The following is a 26,981-nucleotide window of genomic DNA, read 5'->3' on the forward strand; positions in this document are numbered from 1 at the left end:
ATGATGGTTCCCCACCACCTTCTCAAGGGCAATTAGGGATGGACATACATGCCTGCCCAGCCAGTAAGACCCACAGTCCTATATGACATAACATTTTTAGGTATCTGAAGGTACCTTCAGATACTCAACAGGGTATCAGTCAACATCCATCAGCCTTAGTTTCAAGATGTTCAGTTTGCCCTTTGCCTCAACAGGAGGCTTTCTGGAGGGCAGACACAATGGAATACTTTGGCTTTTGACTAATTCTAAGGACTGATCGTAACAGACTTTCAAGTTTTGGAGGAAGTGTGGAGAGGAGGTACATGGTCAATCAATGGCATCACTTGTCTAAGGCTTGGAGAAAGATCAGGGCTGTTTATCTTGTGAAGGAGGCAATCTTAAAAAGGGTATAAAATAGGTAATAGAATGTAGTGATAATTCCATCAGATTACACTAAATTATGAGTAGACATATGTTCACAGGTTCATACTGGTAAAATAATTGTTGACTGAAAATAAATTCCTCTCCACATAGAGGATCAAGGGGTTGAGAAACACATGGAATAAACCTCAAGATTTGGTAGTGAAGGCATCGTTTAAATGATTAGATAGTACATTAGCAGGGTGGGTTGGGCCTTCAGTTTTCTCAAGGTGGGTGAGCTAAGATGAACTGAATGGGCTTTCCATCTGTAATTATATTTATACCTTTGTATGAGTTAACAAATGCTTGATAAACGTTTTGATGAAATGTTATCCTGACGTGAAGTGTTGGGCTAGATTTTACACTCATCTGCTGGTTGGTTTGAAGGCTAGGAAGTACACATTAAATCCAGTTGGGGGCCGCCTCACTCCTTCCTGTACCCACTACGATAAAGCAGCAGGGGGTGAAGCAGGTGGCCTGCCATAGGTAGCCCATTGGAAGCCAAGATACTATCCCTCCTCAAGGTTGCCCTCTACCCGTGGTCTCTCAAATCTCAGCTCACCACCAATCCCTCCACAGGAGCCTGCCAGCTTAATACCCAGCAAGACCCTAAACACATACTCAGAAAACTGATCCAAAGACACATTTCTCTGTCTCAATGTGCTAGGGAGCTGCCTGCTTCTGATTGGCAGGCAGTTTTCTGAAGTGGGGATGCCCTGAGCTAGAAGAGTGAACTCCTGCCACCAGGGCATTGGGTGATACCCTCAATGAGTACCCATCTAACCTTTCAGATGACATTTTAGGGGCATTGTGTGAAGAGTCTGGCACTTAATATCATTCAGCTTGTTAAATGTGTTTTTCTTCACAGATGCAGCCTCACCTGTTGAGTATCTTCAGCCTAATGTTGAAGACCTGGTTAGCGTGATTCATAGAACAGAAGAACACTGTTTGGAAATTGAATCTATATTAACAATCTATGGAGCAATCCTGTCAGTCCCATTCTCCTTTTCTAACTCCATGACTCTTAAAATTTATTTCTTTCATGTGCCTATCTAATTTTCTTTTGCTTTTTCATTTTTTTTGAGTTTGATTCTGTCATACCTGTGGGTAATGAGTTCCAGATCATTACCACTCACTGCACTAAATTTGTAAAATAATTATTCTCATTTGACATGCATCTCTTACCCAAATCTGTGACCCCAGTCCATGATCCATTAACTAGTGGGAACAAATTTCCTTTGTCTTTCTTATCTAACTGTGTCAACATTTTGTATACTTCAATGCCCTTCGCTTCAAGGAGAATGACTCCCGCTTCTCTAAACTAATGTGTAATGAAAACCCTTCATCCCTAGAACTAGTTACAGCATTTTTTTTCTGTCTGTTAGTTAGTTGCCCACATTGAACTCTGGGGAAAGTGTGTTTTGCATGTTGTTAATTTCTGCAACTAGATAGGATGAGTCCCTATGACCATTTTGGTTGCAACTCCCTTTGTTGCAATAGGACTTCACATAGGGCCATTCCATTCTTTTATCTAGGTTGTGATGCAACTTACAAATTAATATCTCCCCTTGGGTATGAGGCATGCATGGCTTCTTTCTTATCCTCCTTTGAGAAGAACAGTTATATGTTGAATAGGAAATGCAGCTTGTATGTGCTATCCCACCTGTTTGAATGCCTGGTTACATTGCAAAGTTATTGCAAGCAACAGAGAAGAAGCAGCTACCAGGAATATGATCCACTTTTTAATGTTCTAGGAGATTATTGGACCTTTAGCTGCTAGGTTCGCAAGTATTGGGTATTTGCATCAGTTGGACATGTATTAGAACTCCATACCTCCTGAGGCTGTGCTCTGGTTAGGGATTCTGACTAAGTTGAATGTATTCCTGAAGGTTTCATCACATGGTCTTCTGCTTTTCAATCTATATTAATGACTTGGAGATGAACAGACTGACAGTAATGTCTTTAAGTTTCTGTATGATGCAATGCTGGGTAGGAATTTAAGTTGAAGAGGAGACAAAGGCTGTAAAGAGATTTATAAAGTTATTGAGTGAACAACAACATAACAGAGTATAATGTGATGAAGTTACACGAATTTATTCAGCTTGATAGTAAGGATATAAAAACAATATATTTCAAAAGGTGTGAAACTTCTAAATGATATTGCAAGACTGTGGTGTATTTGTACAAGAAACACAAAGTAGCACACAGGCACAATGTAATTATGAACACAAATAGCAGATAGTCTTTATTGCAAGGAGAATATAACAAAAGGTAGAGGTCTTGCTACAATTGTATGGAGCTTTAAAGGAGACCATACTTGGCATATGATGCTCAGTTTTTGTCTCCATATATAAAAAAGGATAAACTTGTGTCAGAGGGAATTATAGTTAAAGCTCACTGGATTGGTTCCTGGGATGAAAGAATTGACCTATTATGAGAAGCTGAATAAATTGGCCCTGTAATCTCTGAGGTTTAGAATAATGAGAGGTAATCTGATTGAAACATACAAGATTCTGAAGAGGGTTTTTCAGCCTAGGCACTGTAACTTTGTTACCGTTAACTGAAGAATCTGGAAGATGGGGCAGGGAATGGGGGACATGGGACAAGCTTTTTGTGGAATCAAAGTCCTTTTAAAATTGCAGGGCAGGACCCAGATGTGGAGGCACACCCACCACTTTTGCCAGAACTGGGTTGGAGGTAGGGCGTGATTTATAGGGAATGGGAATTCGGCAGTGCCAATTTGAGCATAGTGCTAAATTCAAATAAACTTCATTTCGACTATTCCAACAGCTTTAATCCACAGTTTGTGAGCCATGAATTATGGAGCAGAAGTGAACCCTCCTTAAGGACTCTTTAAATGTTAAGATCTGAAGTTTTAAATCCCCTGCTATTTAAACATGAAAACAAGGCTGTAGTTGCCTGTGAGAGTCTAAAAAATGCCACTTACTAGACTACACTGATTAACAGGTGATGAGGTACAAGTGAAGAAAAAAAATACCATCCATTTGTGTTGTTTCAGTAGAATTCTTTATTGACATTTCCCATGGATTATGTTGTTATATAATTATCTTTCTAGGGCTCCCCAAACCACTGTAACCCCTGTTTACACTTAAAAATTGTCTTGACATTCCAATGAGAATTGTAAGAATGGAATAAGGGGAAGAAGACAAATGAGAGAAGGAGGCAGCAGGAGAGTCGAGCAGCCAGGCAGATCTCCATTGTCACCATGGCTGTCTCAGGGCTTCAAATCCCAGATTTTCAGCTTGTGACCCAAATTGGTGTTGTGACCAACATTTTAAGAAACTCTAGATCCGGATGTTCTGAATTCACAGTTTGATTGACAGTTCAAAGTGACTATTAAAGGATTTGCTATCTTTAAGATGGCAAGGCAGGGTCCATGAATATACAAGGGAACTCAAGGTGAATGGGACGTGAATTGGCATGAGGGCCTCTGCGGGTGGGTTAGAGGATCTGGGGAAAAGGCTAGAGATTTTTAAACCAACAGGTACGAAGTCCCAGAGAACTGAGGTGGACTTTTAACCATCCCACTTCAGTATTCATTCACCCTTTCCAGGCTGCCTATGATCTGTTCTGAGTTCAACAGGCTCAACTTAATCCTATCCCTACCTCCCTTGAATTTGAATTGCAATTTAAACTGAAGCAGGTCTCTTAAGCTGGGACAATGTCTCAGTTCAAGCCACCCTTGTGAGCACCAGAAATCCAGCCCATTATCTCAGCATGAAGGGATAATTATTCAGGACTGTGATGAGGAGAACTTTCATCACTTAGTGCATTGTGAGTCTATGGAATTCTTTATATCACAGAGCTATGAATGTTTCATCACTGACTACATTTAAGGCTAAGATAAAGAGACTTTGGCACCTCAGGATATCAAGGGAGATGGGAACTATCAGGCAAGCAGATTTGATGTAGAAGATCAGTCATAATTATAGTGAATGGCAGGGCAGGCCCAAGGGGCTAAATGGTGTTTACCTGTTTCTATTTCTCCAGCTGCCTCTTCCTCTCTCCTCACAACATTCCACCTTCCCATTATCAATTGTAATGTGAATGTATTCTTCATTACCCAATTAATTGATTGACAGTCATTCAAATAGCCTACCATCCAATTTCCAATATTTTGCAACCAAAAAACACCCATTGTTGTAATACAAATAATGCACCTAATTCTGGATGTATATGCGGTCAAAGAAATAGGTTGAGTGGCGTGATACTCGGCAGAAGAGAAAGAAGAAGCAGAAACACAGATTGCTGACATTACAGGTTAAATTGGACTTTAAACACTGGAGCAAACATATTTAAAATTAACCAAACCCAGAGTGAGACTAAAGGATGGACAATGATTTTCATCAAGGTTTATTAGCCCTGGGTTAATGCTGAGTCAAGCATTTCTTGGGTAAATATCTGGTTAAGAGCAGAAACTAAAATTGAGGATAAGTCAGAATAGGTAATTAAAAGCTCACAGGCTTCATAGTCATAGAGCCAAGAGGCCTACAGCACAGAAAAAGGCCTTTTGGCCCATTGAGTCTATGCCAGTCAAAAGGAACTAACTAATTTCTCGAATCTCATTTTCCAGCACTTGGTCCATAGCCTAGAATACCTTGGTGTCTGAGTACATCTGCTTACTTCTTAAATGTCACGTGGGTTTCTGCCTTTACCACCCTCGCAGGCAGTGAGTTCCAGGTTCCCATCAATCCTCTGAGTGAATTTCTTTTCCCTCAAATCCCCTCTAAACCTCCTGCCACTTACCTTAAATCCATGCCCTTGGTCATTGATCTATCCAACAAAGGAAAAGGTTCCTCCATATCTATGCCCTTCATTATTTTATAAATCTGTCATTTATCCCCCTCATTCTCCTCTGCTCCAAGGAAAATAACTCCAAACTATCCTATTTCTCTTCATAAACTTTCCAGCCCAGGTAACTTGCTGGTAAATCTCATCTGCACCCTCTCCAGTGCAAGCACGTATATCACATATATGGATACCAGAATTGCACACAGTACGCTTGCTGTGGCCTAACCAACATTTTATTCAGTTCTAGCATAACCTGTCTGCTTTTAAACTCTATGTTTCAGCTCATAAAGGCCAGTATCCCATATACTTGCTTAATCACTTTATGTTCCTGTCCTGCTACCATAAGGAACCAAAGACATGTGCACTAAAGTCTCAGAGATAATGGGAACTGCAGATGCTGGAGAATCCAAGACAACAAAACGTGAGGCTGGATGAACACAGCAGGCCAAGCAGCATCTCAGGAGCACAAAAGCTGACGTTTCGGGCCTAGACCCTTCATCAGAGAGGGGGATGGGGTGAGGGTTCTGGAATAAATAGGGAGAGAGAGGGAGGCGGACCAAAGATGGAGAGAAAAGAAGATAGGTGGAGAGAGTATAGGTGGGGAGGTAGGGAGGGGATAGGTCAGTCCAGGGAAGACGGACAGGTCAAGGAGGTGGGATGAGGTTAGTAGGTAGATGGGGATGCGGCTTGGGGTGGGAGGAAGGGATGGGTGAGAGGAAGAACAGGTTAGGGAGGCAGAGACAGGTTGGACTGGTTTTGGGATGCAGTGGGTGGAGTGGAGGAGCTGGGCTGGTTGTGTGGTGCAGTGGGGGGAGGGGACGAACTGGGCTGGTTTAGGGATGCAGTTGGGGAAGGGGAGATTTTGAAACTGGTGAAGTCCACATTGATACCATTAGGCTGCAGGGTTCCCAGGCGGAATATGAGTTGCTGTTCCTGCAACCTTCGGGTGGCATCATTGTGGCACTGCAGGAGGCCCATGATGGACATGTCATCTAAAGAATGGGAGGGGGAGTGGAAATGGTTTGCGACTGGGAGGTGCAGTAGTTTGTTGCGAACTGAGCAGAGGTGTTCTGCAAAGCGGTCTCCAAGCCTCTGCTTGGTTTCCCCAATGTAGAAAAAGCCACACCGGGTACAGCGGATGCAGTATACCACATTGGCAGATGTGCAGGTGAACCTCTGCTTACTGTGGAATGTCATCTTGGGGCCTGGGATAGGGGGGAGGTGTGGGGGCAAGTGTAGCATTTCCTGCGGTTGCAGGGGAAGGTGCTGGGTGTGGTGGGGTTGGAGGGCAGTGTGGAGCGAACAAGGGAATCACGGAGAGAGTGGTCTCTCCGGAAAGTAGACAGGGGTGGGGATGGAAAAATGTCTCGGGTGGTGGGGTCGGATTGTAGCTGGCGGAAGTGTCGGAGGATGATGCGTTGTATCCGGAGGTTGGTGGGGTGGTGTGTGAGAATGAGGGGGATCCTCTTTGAGCGGTTGTGGCGGGGGCGGGGTGTGAGAGACATGTTGCGGGAAATACGGGAGACGCGGTCGAGGGTGTTCTCGATCACTGTGGGGGGAAAGTTGCGGTCCTTGAAGAATTTGGACATCTGGGATGTGCGGGAGTGGAATGTCTTGTCGTGGGAGCAGATGAGGTGGAGGAATTGGGAATAGGGGATGGAATTTTTGCAGGAGGGTGGGTGGTAGGAGGTGTATTCTAGGTAGCTGTGGGAGTCGGTGGGCTTGAAATGGACATCAGTTACAAGCTGGTTGCCTGAGATGGAGACTGAGAGGTCCAGGAAGGTGAGGGATTTGCTGGAGATGGCCCAGGTGAACTGAAGGTTGGGGTGGAAGGTGTTGGTGAAGTGGATGAACTGTTCGAGCTCCTCTGGGGAGCAAGAGGCGGCGCCAATACAGTCATCAATGTACCGGAGGAAGAGGTGGGGTTTGGGGCCGGTGTAGGTGCGGAAGAGGGACTGTTCCACGTAACCTACAAAGAGGCAGGCATAGCTGGGGCCCATGCGGGTGCCCATGGCCACCCCCTTAGTCTGTAGGAAGTGGGAGGAGTCAAAAGAGAAGTTGTTGAGGGTGAGGACGAGTTCGTACTAAAGTCTGTTTGATCTTCGTGTTTCCTGGGGTCCGACATTCAACCTTTGCTTATTTGTTCTACCCAAACACGTCACCTCAAACTTTATCTGGATTTATTTCCATTTGCTACTGATTAGTTCATTTGACCAATGCATTTACAGTCTCCTCTAATATATTATTATCCACCTCACTATTTACCACCCAACCTTACTGATCAACAGAAATGTACTCAAGTTTGAACTGTTTATTTACATCATAAACAATGATTCCTGTGGAATCCCACTAAACACAAGCCTCCAGTCACAAAAACACCCCTCAGCCATCAACCTCTGCCACTCAGCTAATTGTGGATCCAAGTAACCAAATTTCCTTGGATTCCATGTGCTCTTACCTTCACTATCAATCTCCTACGCAACCTTATCAAAAAAACTTTGCTGAAGTCCAAGTAAACAATGTCAAATGCATTGCTTTCATCGACATATCTGGTTACTTTGAAACATTTAATCAAGTTGGTCACACATGACCTCCCCTTAACAAAACCATGCTAAATATTTTTGATTAATCTCTGCTTCTCGTAGTGCAGATTAATTCTGTCCCTCAGAATTGCTTCCAATAGTTTCTCCATCACAGATGTTAGACTGGCTGCCCTGTCGTTTCCTTGTTTATTATTTGCTCCCTTCTTGAATAACGGTGTCTCATTGTCTGTCCTTCAGTCCTTTGACACCTCTCCTGTGGCCAGAGAGGCATTGAAAATGAACCCCCCCCTCCACCATTTCCAATTGCCTCACTCAACAACATGGGATACATTTTATCTGGCTGTGGATAATTCTTTACTTTTAAGTATGTCAGACCTCTCAGAATCTCCTGTCTATGCTAATCTATTTTAGTATATTCTGAGTCCTTCTTGATTTCAAGACCCACATCATCACTCTCCCCATTGAACACCAACACAAAGTATTTATTTAGAACCTTACCAATGTCTTTTGGCTCCACACACAAATTATCACTGTAATCCTTAATGGTTCCTACTTTTTTCCCAGTTATCATTTTAGCTTTAATGTACTTGTCAAATAACTTCAGATTTTACTTTATTTTACCTGCTATTATTCTTCATGGCCCTTTTTGCACTCTCCTAACTTCTTTTTAAGTTGCCCCCTGCACATTTTGTACTCCTCTAGGACATCTACTGTTTTGAGCCCTTGTATCTGTCATTAACCTCCCTTTTTCTCTCCATCCAATCATGTATACTGCTGATATCCTGGATTCACAGGATTTCACCCTTTGTTTTTTATTGGAATATGCTGGCTCTGTACTCTCCTTATTTCTTTCTTCAATATGTTCCACTGCTCTAACACTGATTTGCTCTACTGTACCCTGACATCTGGAGAATGTGGCAGGTCAGCATTGAATAACACTGCTGTAAAGGTGAGAAGGACAGGTGGAGTTTCCAATTAATTGATCTCTCCCTCCTTGTGTTCTCCACTCCTCCAGGTTGTCATGTACATTGGCCAGGCTTCCAAAGATGTCTTAAAATGGCCGAGGCCTCCATCGCCTCCAGTGGTCAAGCTTGAAGTACGGGTGGATGCAGAGTATGGGATGCCCTCCACTCATGCCATGGCTGCCACTGCAATCCCCTTCACCTTCCTTCTGGCTACAATGGATAGGTACAAGGTGAGGTGGCATTCAATTGCGCTTTGGTCTTTCAAATGTTTAGATGGCTCTTGTGGAACTACAGCTCCAGCTTTCTTGTCGTAGGTTCAAGTATTTTCCTTATTTTAGTCTCTGGCTATGACACATCAGGTAATCTACTGGAGTGGGGTAGGTGGACATGACATCAACTGGGCCAGAGTAGATTGGTGAACCCTTGGACAACCCATTTGATTTTTCTTTTTTCTCCTCCACTGGCTACCACCTGTTTCTATAATAACACCCAAAACAATGTTAACTCTACTTGTTTCCCAAATGTTGCCATGCATGAACATGCTTCCCATTATGGCACTGAGGCCAAGAAAGTCCCACGTTTTATCCTGGCTTGATGGAGCAAGCAGACTTCAGCTAAGACAGTGGTTTGTGCACTAGAATTGGCAACAGTGAATCTGGTTCAAAGTGGGAAAAGTTAGAGTATGGGGCATTGTGGTTGGAGGGTGAGGGTCTTAGAAGAAATTCATTAAGTTCTAATTACTCATGTGTTTCCACAGTCAGCCTGGACAGGGGAAGTGCAAGACATCTCACGAGCTGGGCCTCTTGCCTCAGTGTAGCAATAGGAGCAACCTGTTGTCAAATGTCATCTCTCCAGAGGCATATCACTAAAAGTATGCTTACGTACCTTGCTGGCAGTGGCTGACAGGTGTGTCCAGTGGGGTAAAGAGTTGGGCCAATTATGAAAGGGCATTGGCCTTCAGGTGCACTTAGGTTTACAGAATGCCACACTCTTGCTCCTCCTGGAGGCTGGTAAGGAAGCAGTAGAAACCACAGTAGGAGTAGGGCCCAGCTTGGTGCTGTCCACTGTATTGCAGGGTTCCAGAAGAGAACACATGCCCCTCAGGGGTCAAACACCTTTTGAAATGGCTGCCTCAGGTTCTTTGCAATCACCCACACCACGAGCTGCATGTCAGTGCAGTTTGGGCATGGAACATTACATCCTGAAATCATATTCAATAGAATGGGTATACGGAAGTTTATAGGTTTCTTGATCCTGAATGTCTCTCCAAGCTTCGGCTCAAAATGGGAACTTGAGCAAGACACCGGAGAATGAACAGAGAAAGGAATGAAAAGGAGATTAAGGAGAAGACTGATAGAGGAAATGAGTAGAGAAACCAAGGAAAAGAAAGACTTGCATTCATATTGCACCTTTCATTTCCGAAGTGCTTCACCGCAAATTAAATATTTTGTGACCTCTCCCGCCTGCCTGGAATCTTTGGGACCAAGTTATTTTATGGATTTTCAAATTTTCTGGATCGGTGAATAATGTTAAAATACCTGATCGCAGGTGAGTGAACCAGTAAAAGTGCAGAAATAAATATTTACCTCAAACATGAAACAACGATAAGATACCATAAAGCAGTAACAAAACCAAACACTGTATTTTTCCTGTTTCTGTTCCCAAGGTACTGTCTGGGGTCTGCTCAAAATACTACCAGATAACTGTTGTATCTGAAGAGCTTATTTCTGTACTAGAGAGGATACAATATAATCATGTGAATGTAATGTAGAAAATACAGCAACCATCTTGTACAAACATCCATTATCAGTAATATAATAGTAACCCCAGATAACCTGTTTTTGTGATATTGATTGAGAGATAAATATTAAATAGGACTTCCCTGCTCTTCTTTGAATGGGATCTTTTACATTCACTTTGTACAGTAGACTGGTCTCAATTAAAAATTGCATCAGACAGTGCAGCATTAGAGTGCCTGAATTTCTGTGTTCACTTCTCTGGAATTAATCTTGAAACTGCAACCTTCTGAGCCACAACTGACACTGTGCAAGAGAAAGTGGAGAAGAAAAAAGTGATAGAAAGTGAGTGTGGTTGAAAGACAGACAAAGAAAACAAGGGAAAGATTTAATGAGAGGGAGAGTTATTGAAGAAACTAAAGTGAATCAGGGCCACAGAATGAATGCATGAGAGTGACATACACACCCTCATAAACTTGCATCAATGTATGCGCACATATGGACACCAATCCACATGACTTATCTCTCTATATAAACAGACCCAGACATTCAGCTGCACATGCAAAACTATAGCTCCCATACACACAGACCCAGATATTTTGTCTTACATGAACACAATGTAAACAAAAAGATCGGGGGGGGGCAATATTTTGAAAGCGGCTTTAGCGCTCATATTGCTTTCTTACCCTGTTTGATGCAACAGAATGGAGATACTGAACAGAGGAAGAACAAATTTTAAAAGGATGGTAACTAGAACCAGGTGTTCTCCAATCAGAACTGTCAAGAAGCTTTTAAAAAATTAGCAAGGTCATCTCCAAGCTCGATAAAAATCTAATTACTGTGAAAGTGACTCTCTCCCTGGTTAATCAGTTACTACTGAGTATCAGAAAAGGAATTTCAACATCCATGATCACTAAGCTCAGGAGCTTAGGGGTTCTGCTCTGTCAGCCTGCTCCAGTTCTGAATGTAGTTTAGACATAAAAAGGCAAAGAAAAAGTTAATCAAACAAGTGGCCAATAAATAAAACCAGCTCTTTCTGTTCACAGATATGTCTCAGAAATAGGAATTTTACTGGACAATACTCCACTGCTTCCTGTCATCTATATTGGTGTAATAGAACCACAACAAGATTAAGGTCCAGAAAGAGGCCATTCAGCCCACTGTGTCAATTCCATCTCAATTATCTAACCCACATTTCACACTTCTCAGCAGGAGACAGCGCTACAGCCTCCTTCTAGGAGTTGAAATTTCCATCTCAACCCCAAACTGGGCAATGAACCTTCATTCATTCATTCATGGGATATGTGTGTGGCAGGCTAGGCCAGCATTTATTGCCCCAAGAGTGGTTAACATTTAACCACATAGCTCTGGATCTGGTAGGCCAGATTGGATAGGGATGGCAGATTTCTCTTCCCTAAACAACAGCAGTGAATCAGGTGATTTTTTTTAAAACAACAACCAACACTGATTTCATGATGATCATTAGACAAACTTTTAATTTCAGATTTATTAATTGAAGTGAATTCCACCTTCTGTAAATGTAGGATTCAAACCTGTGTGTCCAGAATATTAGCTTGAGTTGTTTGATTACTAGTCTAGTGATACGACTACCATACCACCAGCTCCCCTGATGGTACTTGTGTCAGAACTGTAGCAACCAATTTGCGTTTCACAAGCCGCAATGCAATAATGACCAGGTAACCTGTAATAATAATGTTGGCTGAGGGAGGCTTAAAAAGAAATAATGGACAGGAAATTAGAGCGATCGCCCCTACTCTTGCATCCTGAGGATTCCTGCATCTTTCTGAGAACACAGATAAGAATTTAGTTGAGCTTTTAATCTGAAAGGAGCATCTTCAATAATTATGCACGACGTCAGTACTGCAGCAGGAGTCAGTCAGTTCTGAGGAAGGGTCACTGGACCCAAAATGTTAACTGATTGTTTTCTACACAGATGCCGCCAGACCTGCTGAGCTTTTCCAGCAACTTGTTTTTGATCCTGACTGCAGCATGAGTGTCAGACTGAATTTTGTGCTCCGAGTCTCAGGAACAGAATTCGCAGTTATAACCCTCCCACTAACTGAGATTGTGTCCATGTCATGATCCTCGAGTGCTTACATTAAATTGTGACCAGGCTGAGGCACGTTTACTCTGCTCAATGCATGCAGAAAGATTTGGTTCTTTTGTAAATCTTGGATTCAATGAAAACCCCAAGCGCTAAATCAACAGCTTAAACCATGAAATATCACCACAGTTTGGATTTTATTTTGAATTGTCATTGTGCAACCGTTTGTTGGGATTACAATTTGTCAAAGTCCACGACCAGCTTTCACCTGTCTTGTGCTATTGCTGCAGATTTTACTGGAATTGTTTTAGGTCTCATGTTGCAGCAGTCAGTTTCAATGTGTTCTGCTCCTCTCATTCAAATGTCACAGGTACAGCTCCTCATGAAGAATGATGTGCTTGGGTTACAAAAAGTATTTGATAGCCTTGGGGCACTACAGATCAGAGAGCTGTGACTGTAGTGAGATGATCATTTCACACAAAAAGATGCAAAGAATGGCATTAGGCTGTGACATTGACTGGGACTGCTGGAGTCACACAGAATTGTCTGAGTTAGAACATATAGTGCTAAGTTTTTGAAGATCAATTTTGATTTTATAGTTAGGTATGGCTTCATTTTTTAAAACAGTGAAGCTTACATTCATACTTGATATAAACAGTCATCTCATTACAGTTAAGTATGCTCAGTGTTTTCTGAAATCACTGCTATCTTTAATAACACTGACCTTTGAGGAAGAGTGGAATTTGAGAGGTACATTGTATTAAAACTATGCCGTTCCTGTCCTGGGAATGTTTAGAGACTTTTAGAATGGAGCTTTACTCTGCCCATAACCTGTTCCTTACTTATCCTGGGAGTGTTTGATGGGACTGTACAAAGGGAGCTTTTTTAAAATTTAAACCATCACTAAGTAAATCATCTGCCTGTTTTTATTTCAGTATCCTTTTGAGCTGGGACTTCTGCTAGCTTTGGCTATTTGTACCTTGGTCTCCCTTAGCCGTATTTACACAGGAATGCACACGGTTTTGGTAAGTCAAGATGGGCAGAGCTCTGCATGACAGAGTTTGGGGTTGGTGGTAATGAGTGAAAAATCTTTTTTGTTAAATTAAAGTCATCGTAATCCCAGAGAACCATAGGCTGGTCTCTCATTAGAGAGAGAGAAAAACTGGTGTTGAGTTTAACCTGGGGATTAGCACCTGTCAGGCAAGGGGCCAGGCTGAAAGGCAGGGCTTTCAGGTTAAGTTTGGTTGATACTGGAATTGAACCCATGCTATTTTTTTTAACCTGAAGAAGGGTCAAGGTCCAAAATGTCAGCCTTCCTGCTCCTCTGATGCTGCTCGGCCTGCTGTGTTCATCCAGCTCTACACCTTGTTATCCCATAACATTGATGCTACCGAACCAACTCCACTAGTGAACTTTGGGCAGCATGGTGGCACTGTGGTTAGCACTGCTGCCTCACAGTGCCAGGGATGCAGCTTCTACTCCAGTCTTGGTGCATGTCTGTGTGGAGTTTGCACATTCTTGCCTTGTCTGCAAGGATTTCCTCCAGGTGCTCCAGTTTCCTCCACTGTCCAAAGACTTGCAGGTTGGGTGGATTGGCTATGCTAAATTTCCCTGCAGTGTCCAGGGACGTGTGGTTGAGTGGGTTAGCTATAGCAAATGTGGGGTAATGGTTGAGATGCTCTTCAGAGGATCGGTGCAGATTTGATGGCCAAATGGCCTGTTTCTGCTCTGTTGGGATTCTATGATTAACGCTTCAAAGGCCTAGGCTATGAAACCATGTGAGCTGACTTTTTCTACACATTAATAAAAAGGAACATGTGCAGAAATCTAAAAGAACAGGAAAAATATATAAATTGCACATCAACATTTTGAAGAAATAACAGAGGATAACATTGCAGTACCTATCAGACTGGTCTCTGTTCTGTTCCAGAAAACCAACTGCTGAAGGATTGCCCAGGAGTCACTCTGGACTCTACCTTACATTTATTTACAGAGATTATTACAAGCATATATCTCCTAACTCAACCACAACACAGTTTCACTAAAGTACATCTTTATATGTGTTAAGGAAAATCCCAATTAGCCTTCTGATCACAAAGAAATTTTTTGGAAAAGGTAGGAGGCTCAACAAGTTTTGTTTGATTATTATAGCAATCATACCTTTTCAATGACATCCCTGAATCCCATCTATCTGTCTTCTCCTCACAATGACCTAATAGTTACGGTATTGGTACTGGGAACCCATTAGTTCAAATTACACCATAGCAAATTGCAAAAACTGAGTTTAATAAACCTCACAATTTGTGCACTGTCAAGGACGAGTACCCGTCATCATTAACCAGTCTGGCCTACACATGACTTCAATCCCATATGCTTCATGGTTGAGTCTTCTTGCCCTCAGGGTAGCAAATGATGGGCTGTTGACTGGCTTGCCATCACCTCATGAACTAATGATTAAAAAAAAGCAACAAGTGGCAATATACTTAATTGACAACAAGCAGGTTGCACAATTTTTGACATCAGTCTTAAGTCTGACAAAATGACTGTGGTTTATGGGCTGTTGCCAGGGAACCTCAGCACCACCCTGGAGTCACTGAGAGCCTAAAATTGTTTATACTCTCCATCGATTCAGTTACCCTCGGGTTTGTTGACTTACTCCAGTCAATACCAACACAGTGCCTACCCATGAGTATTTATTACTGTGGCATGTTTGACAGCTTAAAGCAACAGTGTTATTAAAGTCATCTATTCATTAATGCTTCTGCTGTTATCCCAGTCCAAAAACACATACGTTTTAGCTGTAGGACAAGCTACAAAATTGAAAAATGGACATCTATACAGAGGGTGGATTGTTAACAAATGATTCGAAATAGTAGAGATTTCGCTGGAAACACAAAGAGTCAGTAGTTATGAACACTGCCTTGACAATTGCATTTCACAGATCGGGAGGATGATTGTTTTAATTGCCTGATTTGTCCTGGGTCAGCTGGTCTCAGCTAAGGTAGGATTTGATATGCACTTCAGTGCGAACTGGAAAGACAGAAATCTGCAGGTTCTGAAGAACAGTCATACAGGACTCTAAATGTTGACTCTGCTTCTCTCTTCAGACCTGCTGAGTTTTTCCCAAGGACTTTATTTTTATTTCAGAATGCCAGGGGAGCTGCTTCACCTGCTCTGTTGGGTGTGTGTTGAATGTGGGCTAATGCAATGATCAGCTATGAATGCAATTCCTTCCATGGTCAGATTCACAGTCAAGGAAGGAGGTGGATTTCATGAGGAGGGTGGGGAATTCCACATGTACAGCAGCCCCCAGGGTAAAGTGCTGCGAAGTGTACTGATACCTGTATTGCATCAGGACCCAAATGACTTCAGGACAGAAGTTCCGACAGGGATCTACATTCAGGATCTCCAGGATTTGATTCAACTTTTCTAACATCCAGTTGAAGCCTGAATCCTTTTTTTTTTAAAACCAGCTATTCCTCAGGAGATGACGTTTTCTGTCCAGTTTCCAAAAGTACTCAGGTGTGGAAATGTAGTGAAGAATTGATATGGATTTTAAAGATTATAGTTTGAATTATAGTGGAAGGTTTTAGTTTATTTTAAAGGTAACAGTCAACAAATGGAGTACAATATGAGAAAACTGTGAAGTTGTTCATTTCGGAAGGGAGACAAAAAAAGTATTATTTAAATGAAGAAAAATTGCAGGCAACTGCAACACAAAGGGGTTTGGGGTTTTTCTGAACATGAAATACGGAAAGCTAGCACACAGCACAGCAGGTGATCAGTAAAGCGAATAGAATGTTGGCCCTTATTTCATAGGGGTTGAAGTATAAGAGTAGGGAAGTTTTCCTGCAACTGTACAAAGTGCTGGTGAGACCTCATCTGGATTACTGTGAGCAGTTTTGGTTTCCTTATTTAAGATATAATTTCACTGAAGGCAGTTCAGAAAAGATTCACTGGGATGATCCTGTGTGGGAGGATTGCTTCATCAGCAAAGGTTAAACAGGTTGGGACTGTTGTTCATTAAAAATGTAAGATTGTTAAGGGGCTTGTCACAGTAAATGCTGAGAGGATGCTGCTCCAGCCAGAGGGCAGAGTTACAGAATTTAGGAGTGCCAATTTAAGACCAAGATGCGGAGAAATCTCTTCACCGAGGGTTTAGTGTCTTTGGAACTCCCTGCCACAGAGAGCTGTGGAGGCAGAGTCCTCGTGTATATTTAAGGCTGAGATCGACTCTTAATCAGTAAAGAAATCAAGGGTCTGGGGAAAGAGTATCAGAGTGGACGTGGGGAGCGGAGAATCAGCTATGATTCTATTCAATGGCAGAACAGGTTGGAGGGGCCGAACGGTCCACTCCTGTCCTTATTTTTTATGGCCGGCTGTAACTGATAGCTGTTTCTCCTCCTCAGGATGTGCTGTGTGGAATTGCAATCACTGCGGTGCTGGTGGCCTTTTCCTACCCTTTCTGGGATGCTCTGGAAAACTTCCAGATGAGGCACAGATTCGCCCCGATACTGGCGCTGTCGCTGTCCTTCCTGGTGTCTATCTATTACCCTGAGCTGGATCACTGGAGCACAGCCCGGGGAGACACCACCAACATTGTGAGCGCGGGCGGCGGCGCGGCCTTGGCCACCTGGATCAATCACCAGTGGAGCCTCCTTCCAGAAACTTCGGCCGCCCCACCCTACGGCATTCCCGCGCTGTCTGCGCCATTGATCTGCAGGATGGGCGCCCGATTCGCCATCGGCATCGTCATCGTGTTCATCGCTCGGCACCTGATCAAGTCAGTCGCCCTGACTCTGGTCTGCAGATTGGCCGGAGTCTCCCCCACGGACCGGGAGTCTCGGAAACTGCTGAGGGTCGAGGTCCCCTACAAGTACATCACCTACAGCTGCTTGGGGGTGGTGGGACTCACTGTGTGCCCCGCAGTACACCGCTACTTAGCGCTTTGAACGTTGATGCGTGTTGGAGGCAGTGAGGAGAGTGTAGTATTGGATGGACTGATTGTTCTCGCTCCTTCACTGAGGGATTGGGGGCGGTGGTGGGTTAAATTGGAGCTGGGTCCGCCCAGCTCCAGGAATAAACTGACCAGGGCCGGCCTCCGAAACCGATTTACTCCGATGCAGCTCCCCCCGGTCAGGGGGTGGAGCAGGCCGCCGGAGACAGAGGCGCCATCCAAACGAAGGGCATCCCAGCGGCGTGCCGCCTCCCCTTTCACCCCCCCCCCCAAAATATTTAGTAACCCTCCGTTTCGAGGCGCCTCCTCATTCTCGAGCCTACCTCGGAAGGCCCTGCCTCTTAAGTTTGAGCAAATCACCGACTGAGGCCACTTCCAGGAATTTGCTCCCGACAGTTTGGGCGAGTGGTCACGGCAGGTTCGGGGCAATCCCTACCCCTGACGTCAGGGTCTGGAGGCCTTGCCTTAGCTCGGGTTTAGTGAGAAACCTGAGGGACGGTAGGGTCATTGCTCACCGAAGAAGACCTCAATCAACCGGTTCTCATGGATACTTTCCTCTGTTATCGTACCGATCCTTCTTCCCTGTATCCTGGGCTGAGACCAACGAATAGAATCACATTGTGTTTCTCAATTACCCTCCCCCCTCAACGCTACAGGTTTCTCGATTTTTACCCCAGCAGTTCCTTCACACAACGAACGTTCATTCAAATAAGCAAGTTCATATTGTGAATTCGAGCTCCTTCTCATTCACTCCTTTTTTTTGGAACTAAGATTTAACCTGACGTTTGGTTTGATTTAGCCAGGTCTTCCCGTGGTTAAATCGTACGTCACTAACGTATTTCAACGAGGAATAGATCACACGTAGGAAATAGGGCTCTTCTAGTGCCGTGATAGCGTCCTTTTCCTTTAACCCAGGACTTTCTGAAGGGTCTAGGCCCGAAATGTCAGCTTTTGTGCTCCTGAGATGCTCATTGGCCTACTGTGTTCATCCAGCTTCACACTTTGTTATCTTGGATTCTCCAGCATCTGCAGTTTCCATTATCTCGGTTCAGGCCCCACCTGCTTTGGAATTGGGCAATAATTTGTCTGAATGGATTGATTAGAAAATAGGTTCGAATGTAGGAACTCAGTTGCTTTTGTGTGAGATTTGCTGTCACTGTCTAGGTCGCAACTGGATCATTGATGTTTTTTAAACATAGAAAAAAAAGTTGGAATTCTTGTGTCCCTTTTAAATGGAGAGTTTACAAAAATCTGTCTGCACTGAGGCCAGTATGGCTATGTTCTTTTGTAGGGACTGTACTGGTAATATCATGGGAGGGGAAGAGGAGATGTTTTACAGTTTTTGGCTGAATGGCTGGGATACTGGGCCTTGAAACTTAAGCAAGATTCCTCCAAGTACACAGTGTTGATTATTCCAAGGGTCTAAATGCAGACTTGCAATTTGTTTTGCAGAGTGTGAGTTGAGCTGTTTCCTTCCCGGCTTCACTGCACAGTTCCAGGGGCCATTTCTGAAAACAGGAAAGAAAATTCAAGTGACTACCAGTGCAGATTGGCCCACACTGTGGCCACAATAGCCCTTACTGATTGCAATCACAGCCGTTTGGGTGGCTCCCTTTAATCCTTATGGATAGGTTTCTGAAATAAAAATTCCAGATCAGAGTATTCCTGTCTACACTTTCCTACCAAGCATTGCCCAGAGCAAGGCTGTATCTAGAATTCATTCGATCGAATTAAGCTCAGTCTACGTTATCTCATCAGGCAATCTTGGGGAAGGTGCAGAACTGGTTAGACGCAGAGTAAAATTTCCTCTGCACTATGAAACAAACATATCAACCCACAGTAGATATGTCACAGGTTAAAGCAGATTAACGCTCAGCCATTTTGATGATGAAATTCCTGGTAGTCTTCTTGATCTGACTTGCCTTAAACTGGAGTGTTGATGAAAGGGTTCAAACCCTTCAGTGTGAATGCCGTTAGTGCACTGGATTGCAGAGGGGAAAACATTCATGTATCCTATTCCTGAATATGTCCAATGACTGCTGATAGAATTCCAATCAAAACTGAATAAACTCCTTCCTCTGGAAAAGAGATTAGGAATGACCTAGCAGAGCTCATTAAAAGAGGATGGATACAAAGACATTTTCACTTGCAGGTGTAATAAGCCTGAGAATGGTGAGAATCTAGTACTCAATTCTAAGTGGATTGTTTGAAGTGAATAGCATAAGTGTATTTAAGAGAAAGCTAAATAAATGGTGAAAGAAAAAGGAATAGAAGGATATGCTCATAGGGTAGGAACGCTGGGGTGGATCATTAACACAGGTACGGAATATTGAACTGGATTGTCTTGTCCCTGTGCTGCACAGATTCTGTACTTTTTATTGAGTGTTGTTTGGATATGGAGCAAGGCCAGGAAAGACCATGATATCATCTTTATGATGACACTCATGTCCAGACTGATGGGCAAAATGATAGCTGGGATAGGGAACGGGGTTGGAGGTTGGAAGTGAACCATTGCCAGGGCTGTTTGAATTGTATCAGTGTTGAGTCAGGCAGAAAAGGGTAAGGAGGCTGAGTGAAGCTTCCCTCTGATTTAGGGAAACTGTCCATGTTTATTTGGAGACTCGTGTTCAAGGAATCGGTCACCTTTAGACCAAAAACTAATGAGCTGTAAGTTTCGACATGAATGAAACAATCGTTATAAACCCTGCATGAGGGGTCTATTGTAATCAGTGAGTTTAACAGATGCATACATGTGGAGGTGCAGATTATTGAATTGAATATTTGTGTAAATAGTGCGGCCGTGTGTTGGCATGACAACGAATGCTAAAACGGCAGCATGTTTTGAAAACTAGAGCAGTGAAATACTTTTAATTAGCACACCTTGGTCCCTCAGGGAATCTAACATTGACACATAAACACAGGGTGCGGAGAGAGATTTATAATGACATGTTTAGGCAGGAGTTAAAATACAGATCAGTTTAGAAAGATGAAACAAAAACAGAAATTGATGGAGATAGTCAGTAGGTCTGTGAAGAGTAAAGCGGAGACAATGTTTCTTGTCTTGAATTTCTCCAGAAATTTCTGTTTTTCTTTCCGATTTCCAGCACCCCCATTTCTTGATTTTACTTTACAGCTTAGGAAGATACCTTTATAACATTTGTTGTTGTCTTTTTCAAGCTGTGTGCTGTTTCAGGTGAGTGAGGGATATTTGAATTGGAGATAAGACGCTGCCGTTCTCTACATTCAGTCAATCAATTCCAGAACAATTCCGATACAACACAGGCACAACGCAGTCTATGGACTGTTGTCACTTTCAAGCCAACCTCGGAACAGCGCCCTCCACCGCACCAGTGTAGAATCCTCATTTTCTCCCCCACGGTATTTCGCTGTTTCTCTGAGTGATAAAGGCCCATAGTTCGTGCAAATTAAATTGACTCAATTAAATTGATTCACTTATCATCGAGAAGGACCACCAGCTGCAATTTCTCCTTCGTGCTATGTACCAGCCTGACTTGGAACTATATCACGACTCCTTTACTGTCGCTAGGTCAAAATGCCAAAACGCCTTCCCTAACTGCCCATTAGATGGATTGTAATGTCGTTTATACGCAGTAAAGGACGGGCAAACAAATGCTGGCCTTGCCAGAGGTGGCCAAAATGTGCCTTTTGATTTATAGCCAGCAGAGAGAGCCGCCAACTTCCAACACAATGCTTGGTTTGAACCACGCTTCCAGAGGTGAAAGACCACTGCCTATCCCAGTGAACCACCCAGGTGAACACCATTGACTTTAGGGAATCAAATTCTTGCCCCGATCCCTAACCCTGACCACGTTTTGCTAGAACATAGCCTGCTCCTACCCTTTCCCACATCATCCCTCCTCTATCCCATTATGCTTTTATCTCCTCGCGCTCCCTGTCCCTTCTGCTGGTGAGGGAGTCCACGAGAAGTGAGTATGATCGCAAAATCAGAGCTAGGCCATTCGAACGAAAGGAAGCATTCCTCATACTAAGGGTAGACAATTGTGTAGCTATCTCACCAAAAGCAGTAGCTCAATCCCATTTGTAATGAAACACTTGTATACCACACCCATTTGCATTCCCATAAACCTGGAATCGCACGGTGCTGGGAACTCCTCCCTAATTTTTCCCTTTCCACTGGAGAGACCAATTGTAACACGGCCGCTATTATCGCACGGGAGGAAACCATTCAGAGACAGCAGACGGGGGCAATCCATGTCCGGGGAGGTAACTTGTTTGAACAAGCTACGATTGTTAAAGAAAAAATAGGTGGAGGAAACACAGAAACGGACATTGGAAATAGAAGCAGGACTAGCCCATTTGGTCTGTTCCATCACTTAATATGATCATGACTGATTATTCCACTTTGTAACCTGTTCCCACTTTCTCCCCAAACCATTTGATTTCTTTGGCCCTACAAACTATATCTATCTAAATCTGTATCTAATCTATTTTTCTAATAAAATAGCCCATCTCCTGGATTTATATCATCAGAGTTGAATTGTCTCTCGTCAGCCTGATGACAAAATAAGTCTTTCTAGAATTGGTTTACTAAGATAATCTAAATGCTCACCAAATACCTGGCCGTTCTTAAGATGAAAAAAGAAAAGTTGTGTTGTGAAATAATCTTACTGGATTTTGAGGGATTGCCCAGACCACCATCACAGGTGAGATCTGCTTATTTAGCTCTGGCCATGGACTGAACCTGGAGGTCGCTACAAGACCGAGCCACCAGGGGAAGCTAAAGGAAGTTTATCCACTGTGAACATGATATACCCGCTTCTAATCTCTCTGCTTTTTGTATCTGAGGGCTTTCACTGAAGCTGGTGATTGTTATCAGGCACCTGCAATACAAACTCGATGACTCACATTTCCTTTGTGACCTTGTGAGAGAATTGGCAAATTGCAGCTTCTTAGCTGTTAAGTAGAGTGTTGTCTTCAATGTACCAAGCTAACACAAATTTAGTTAGCTAGTTTGATACTCCACTACTAATGGAGTAATATACTGTTGGAGATGCCAGCCTTCAAATGAGCAACTAAGTTGAGACACTATCCTCTTAGTTGAATATAAATGAATCTATTTGAAACAGAGAAGGATAGTTCTCTCTCTTCCCCTAGTCAATAATTACCCCACAGTGAAAATCACTAATCAGTTAATGATAATTCTTGTTGCCTTTTGTTGATGATTATTGTACTCAAGTTGGCTGCTGTATTTCCTACATTACAGGTGTCTGAAATCAAAGTATTTTGAGATCAGTAAAATTTTTTGGCTTTTGAAACGTGATATAATTGGTCTTCCTTCTCATAGGCAACAGGTTGCAATCTTTATGAGAAAAGGCAACTTGATATATTGTGGCTGTTTCTTCATCTGCCTCACGTGCTTTGTGTTACTCCTTAATTCAGTTAAAAATGGTCAAAGTACAATGACCTCTCTGACTGGACGAGTGACAAAAGGATATCGGGGCAAACTTTTTATGTAGAGATAATGGGAACCACAGATTCTGGAGAATCTGAGATAACAAAGTGTGGAGCTAGATGAACACAGCAGGCCAGGCAGCATCTTAGGATGCTGTTTGGTCAGCTGTTTTCATCCAGCTCTTCTTACATAGAGAGTGATTTGTGTTTGGAATGAATTGCTAGAGAAATTGATGGTTGCATGTACAATTACAGCATTAATGTCAAAGAGGAGACAGGGTCTCAGTTTAGTGTCTCATCCAACAGTTAAAAGCTCCAATAGTACAGCACTAACTCGGTGCCAATGTTAATTTGGACTAGAGCCTGATCATAATTCTGGATTCTGAGGCAAGAGGACAACCCTTGGCATGCTACCCATGGATTGTCTTAAGCTAAAATGTGAAAGCTTTTCTTCATCTTTATTCCAGTATCAAAATAATTTATAAATAGTACACTTTTAAGATTTGTTGATGGTACCAAATTTGGAGGATTGGCTAACAGTGAAGAAGAAACAAATCAACTACAACAGGGTATAGACAGGCAAACAGAATGTTCAAACTAGTGGTAGTATGAATTTAATGCAGGCAAGTGTAAAATGAAGCATTTTGGCAGAAGAGATAGGGAGAGGAATATATTTATATTTATGTCACAGTTTGAAAGAATGAGAGAGACCTAGGAGGTTCATGTGCATAGATCTTTGAAAGTGGCAGAACATGTTGGAAAATAGGTTAGAAAGGTAGATGGGTTTTCATAAATCGAGCAATGAGTATAAAATATTAGTATAAGTAAAACTTAACAAATTTCTTTTTATAAATCTGATTAGGCCACAACTATGACTCTCGAACTAGATTTTTACATGGAGTACTGATTACCACACTTTAGATAATATGTGAGGGTCCTTTAGCAGTTGCAAACAGGATTTACCAGAATAATTCTAGCAAGTTTCTTAGCTACAAAGTTTGTTTTGAGAAGTTGGGGTTGTTCTGTTTAGAACCAAGGACATTGGGGAATGGATTTGTTAAACATTAAATGAAAGGTTTTGGTCAAAAGTTGGAGTGAGATGTCATAGCCACACCATCATGCAGCATTAAAAAGAGCCTTCAGTCCAACCAGTCCATGCCAAGCATGTTTCCAAACTAAACTAGTCCCACTTGCCTGCACTTGACCCATATCTCTCCAAACCTTTCCTATTCATGCCCTTGTCCAAATGTTTTTAAGTGGTGTAATTGTATGTGCATCCACCACTTCCTCGGGCAGTTCATTCCACATACAAAGCACACTCTGTTAAAAAGTTGCCCCTTATGTCCTTTTTAAAACTGTCTCCTCTCAGGATGTGAAAGAACTATTTTTGTGCAGTGATTGATAATGATCTGCTACTTACTGCCTGTGCTGATGATGTAAGCAGAAAGGATCTTGACTTCAAAATAAGCATTTGATGGAAATACATTTTGAACTTCTAGGACACAGTGAGGGAATGGAACTGAAGGTTTTCATGACAGAAAGCTGAGGTGGACTCAATAGGGTGAATAGCTACTATCCATGGGCTTGTTGTGTAAGAGTTATACAACATGAGTTCATTCATTCAGCAATGTTAACATAATAACACCGTCCAGGTTCCTTCACAAAAAGTTAACAAGCAAAATGTTAGGGTGAGCTGCATATGAAGACATTAGGAAAAGAAAAACCTTTGCCACAGTGAAGATGGTGCAGGGATGCACAAAGTTTTGGGCACTGGATTTCTAGTCCAGTTCGTGATCCAAAGTGTTACAAGTTGCTTAACACTGAAATAAATCATTTGGCTCAATAGGTCCATTCCAGTGTTTGTGCTCCTCAGTGTCACATCCTACGCTCCTATGTCTAACCTATCACCTTACCCATCTATTCCGTTCTCCCTCATCTGTTTATCCAGCTCTGATTTCAATACATCTATTCAGTATTATGTATTAAAGACAACTGCTCCTCAAGGCACTGAGTACCAGATTCCAACTACCTTCTTGGTAAAGAAGTTTCTCCTGATTTTCTATTGGATTTATTAATAATAATTAACTTCATTAGTTAAATTTATGATTATCCTGCTCTCATCACTGAGTACCACAAAGGGCAATATCTCTGTTCAATCAGAACAGATCAAGAATTATTTTGGAATCCAAACTATAAACTAATTTTTGTGTTAAAATGTGTGTTTCAACCAGAAATTATGGAAATTTTCTATTTATTGAAACTTGCAAATTAAAAATGGAGGCAGGAGCACAGTTTGAAAAGATTGGGAAAAAGATGAATTGTTCCCATTAGTCTTGAGTATAGTTAAGGATCAGGTGCTTAATGAAGAAAGATTTCATTTATAAATGTAATATTGCTGGTAATGATAGAATCCAGAGCACTTTTTTTTCCCTTTATGGGATGAGGGCATCACTGGGTAGGCAGCATTTATTGCCCACTCATCAGTTAAGAATCAACCACATTCCTGTGGGTCTGGAGTCACATGTAGGCCAGATCAGGAAAGGATGGCAGTTTCCTTCCCTAAAGGACATTTGTGAACCAGATGGGTCTTTCCCAACAATTGACAATCATCAATAGGCTCTTAATTCCAGATATTTATTGAATTCAAATTCCACTACCTGCTGTGGCGGGATTCAAATCCAGGTCCCCAGAACATTGTCTGGGCCTCTGGATTAACTGTCCAGCGATAATACCACTAGGCTATCACCCCGCTTACTTTAGGAGGGCTCCCAATAGGAAAGTTATAATGAGGAACGTATATGTGTCTGATCAGCTGCAAAGTCTGGGGGGAGCTTGGTAAAGCGAACCTGGAAATCCTGCTGAGTGTTGATGATGCTGGAAAGGAGCCAGTGTTAAATGATGGGTGATTGAGAAGTGATTAAGTACATTTAAAACATTTACACGGTACTACTTCATCCTTTCCAGGCTTTCTTCCAGGGCCATGCTGTCAGACAATGACACCAGGCAAAGTTACACTCCTGTAAAGCTGCAGATGAGGTTGCTTCGAGTCACATGTTATTGTTGATAGCAAGAACAGATCATAGTGAGAAACATTCAGAATACGGGGTCCTGTATGATAATAAAAACATTTCAAAGCACCATCTCAACACTACATTGGAACTAATTGTCTAGCCACGTGTTCAAGCCTTCAGTGTTTGGATGAAGAGTCTTAACTAATAAATCAAGTTAAGTTCTTGGTTTTGTACTGTACTAGTATCCTGGGAATGAATGGAGGCTACTTTGTTTAGCTTCCAAAGTACTGCTGATTGTGGTGATTGGTAACATGGTTTAGTATAGCAGTCCTGGATACCCCTTCCCCATCTCTCTGTTGAGAAGCTGTGGCTGTTTCAAGAAGTTTCTGCCTTTGTGTTTATATGACCCACTTTTCTAATGGGAACCACAACTAAATCAAATTACATCTTGACAAACACCAGAGAATATGACAACTGAATATGATCCCCCAGAAATCACTTTATATAGACTCCAGAAGGAAAAACTTCTGATGTGCCCTATCATGAAAAAAAATTCAAATAAAATTGAAAACGCAGACAGTGACACTAAAAATGTAAAGGATGATATTACAGCTTTTTGTCTTTGATGAATAAATATTTGGGTATTAACAAACCTTTCTGAGATAGGTACAGATGTAACTTTTGACTCTGAGGATTTTTCGGAGAGGCTGAGGACATAGAGAATGACGCACAGGATTCATACTGAAAGATAATTGAACTTGAATCAAGCCATGTAAAACATAAAAGTAAATTTGTTGTGAAAAGAATTTTGCCAAATATTGTTTTTAAGAATAAAATTTTGTGTGAATTCACACGTTTGTATTTCATATTTGAAGGGCTTAAATTATTAATTAAATATAGTGGTGTTAAAAATGGTAATGAAGTGAATTGTTGAATGAAATCTGTGGATAGAAGAAATACTATAAATGAATTTCCTCATAGGAACATTCCAATGGTCTGATTTTCAGCTCTAATGTCTGTCCTATTTGGATCACATACCCTCAGGGCAAATATTATTATC

General features: G+C 42.3%; 1 protein-coding gene across 2 annotated transcripts in view; it reads left to right on the forward strand.

Moving 5' to 3' along the window:
* Positions 1-26,772, forward strand: part of LOC125466776 (sphingosine-1-phosphate phosphatase 2-like) — a 33,449-nt gene extending 6,677 nt beyond the window's left edge. For both annotated transcript variants that reach the window (XM_048561772.2, XM_048561773.2), the window contains 3 exons: positions 8,770-8,949; positions 13,456-13,545; positions 16,930-26,772. In XM_048561772.2, the coding sequence (XP_048417729.1) occupies positions 8,770-8,949; positions 13,456-13,545; positions 16,930-17,472 (813 nt within the window). In that variant the 3' untranslated portion in view covers positions 17,473-26,772. The remainder of the gene's footprint in view (positions 1-8,769; positions 8,950-13,455; positions 13,546-16,929) is intronic.
* Positions 26,773-26,981: the final 209 nt, after the last annotated feature.

Source organism: Stegostoma tigrinum, chromosome 28 (genome assembly GCF_030684315.1).
Source record: "Stegostoma tigrinum isolate sSteTig4 chromosome 28, sSteTig4.hap1, whole genome shotgun sequence".
NCBI classification, from domain to species: Eukaryota; Metazoa; Chordata; class Chondrichthyes; order Orectolobiformes; family Stegostomatidae; genus Stegostoma; species Stegostoma tigrinum.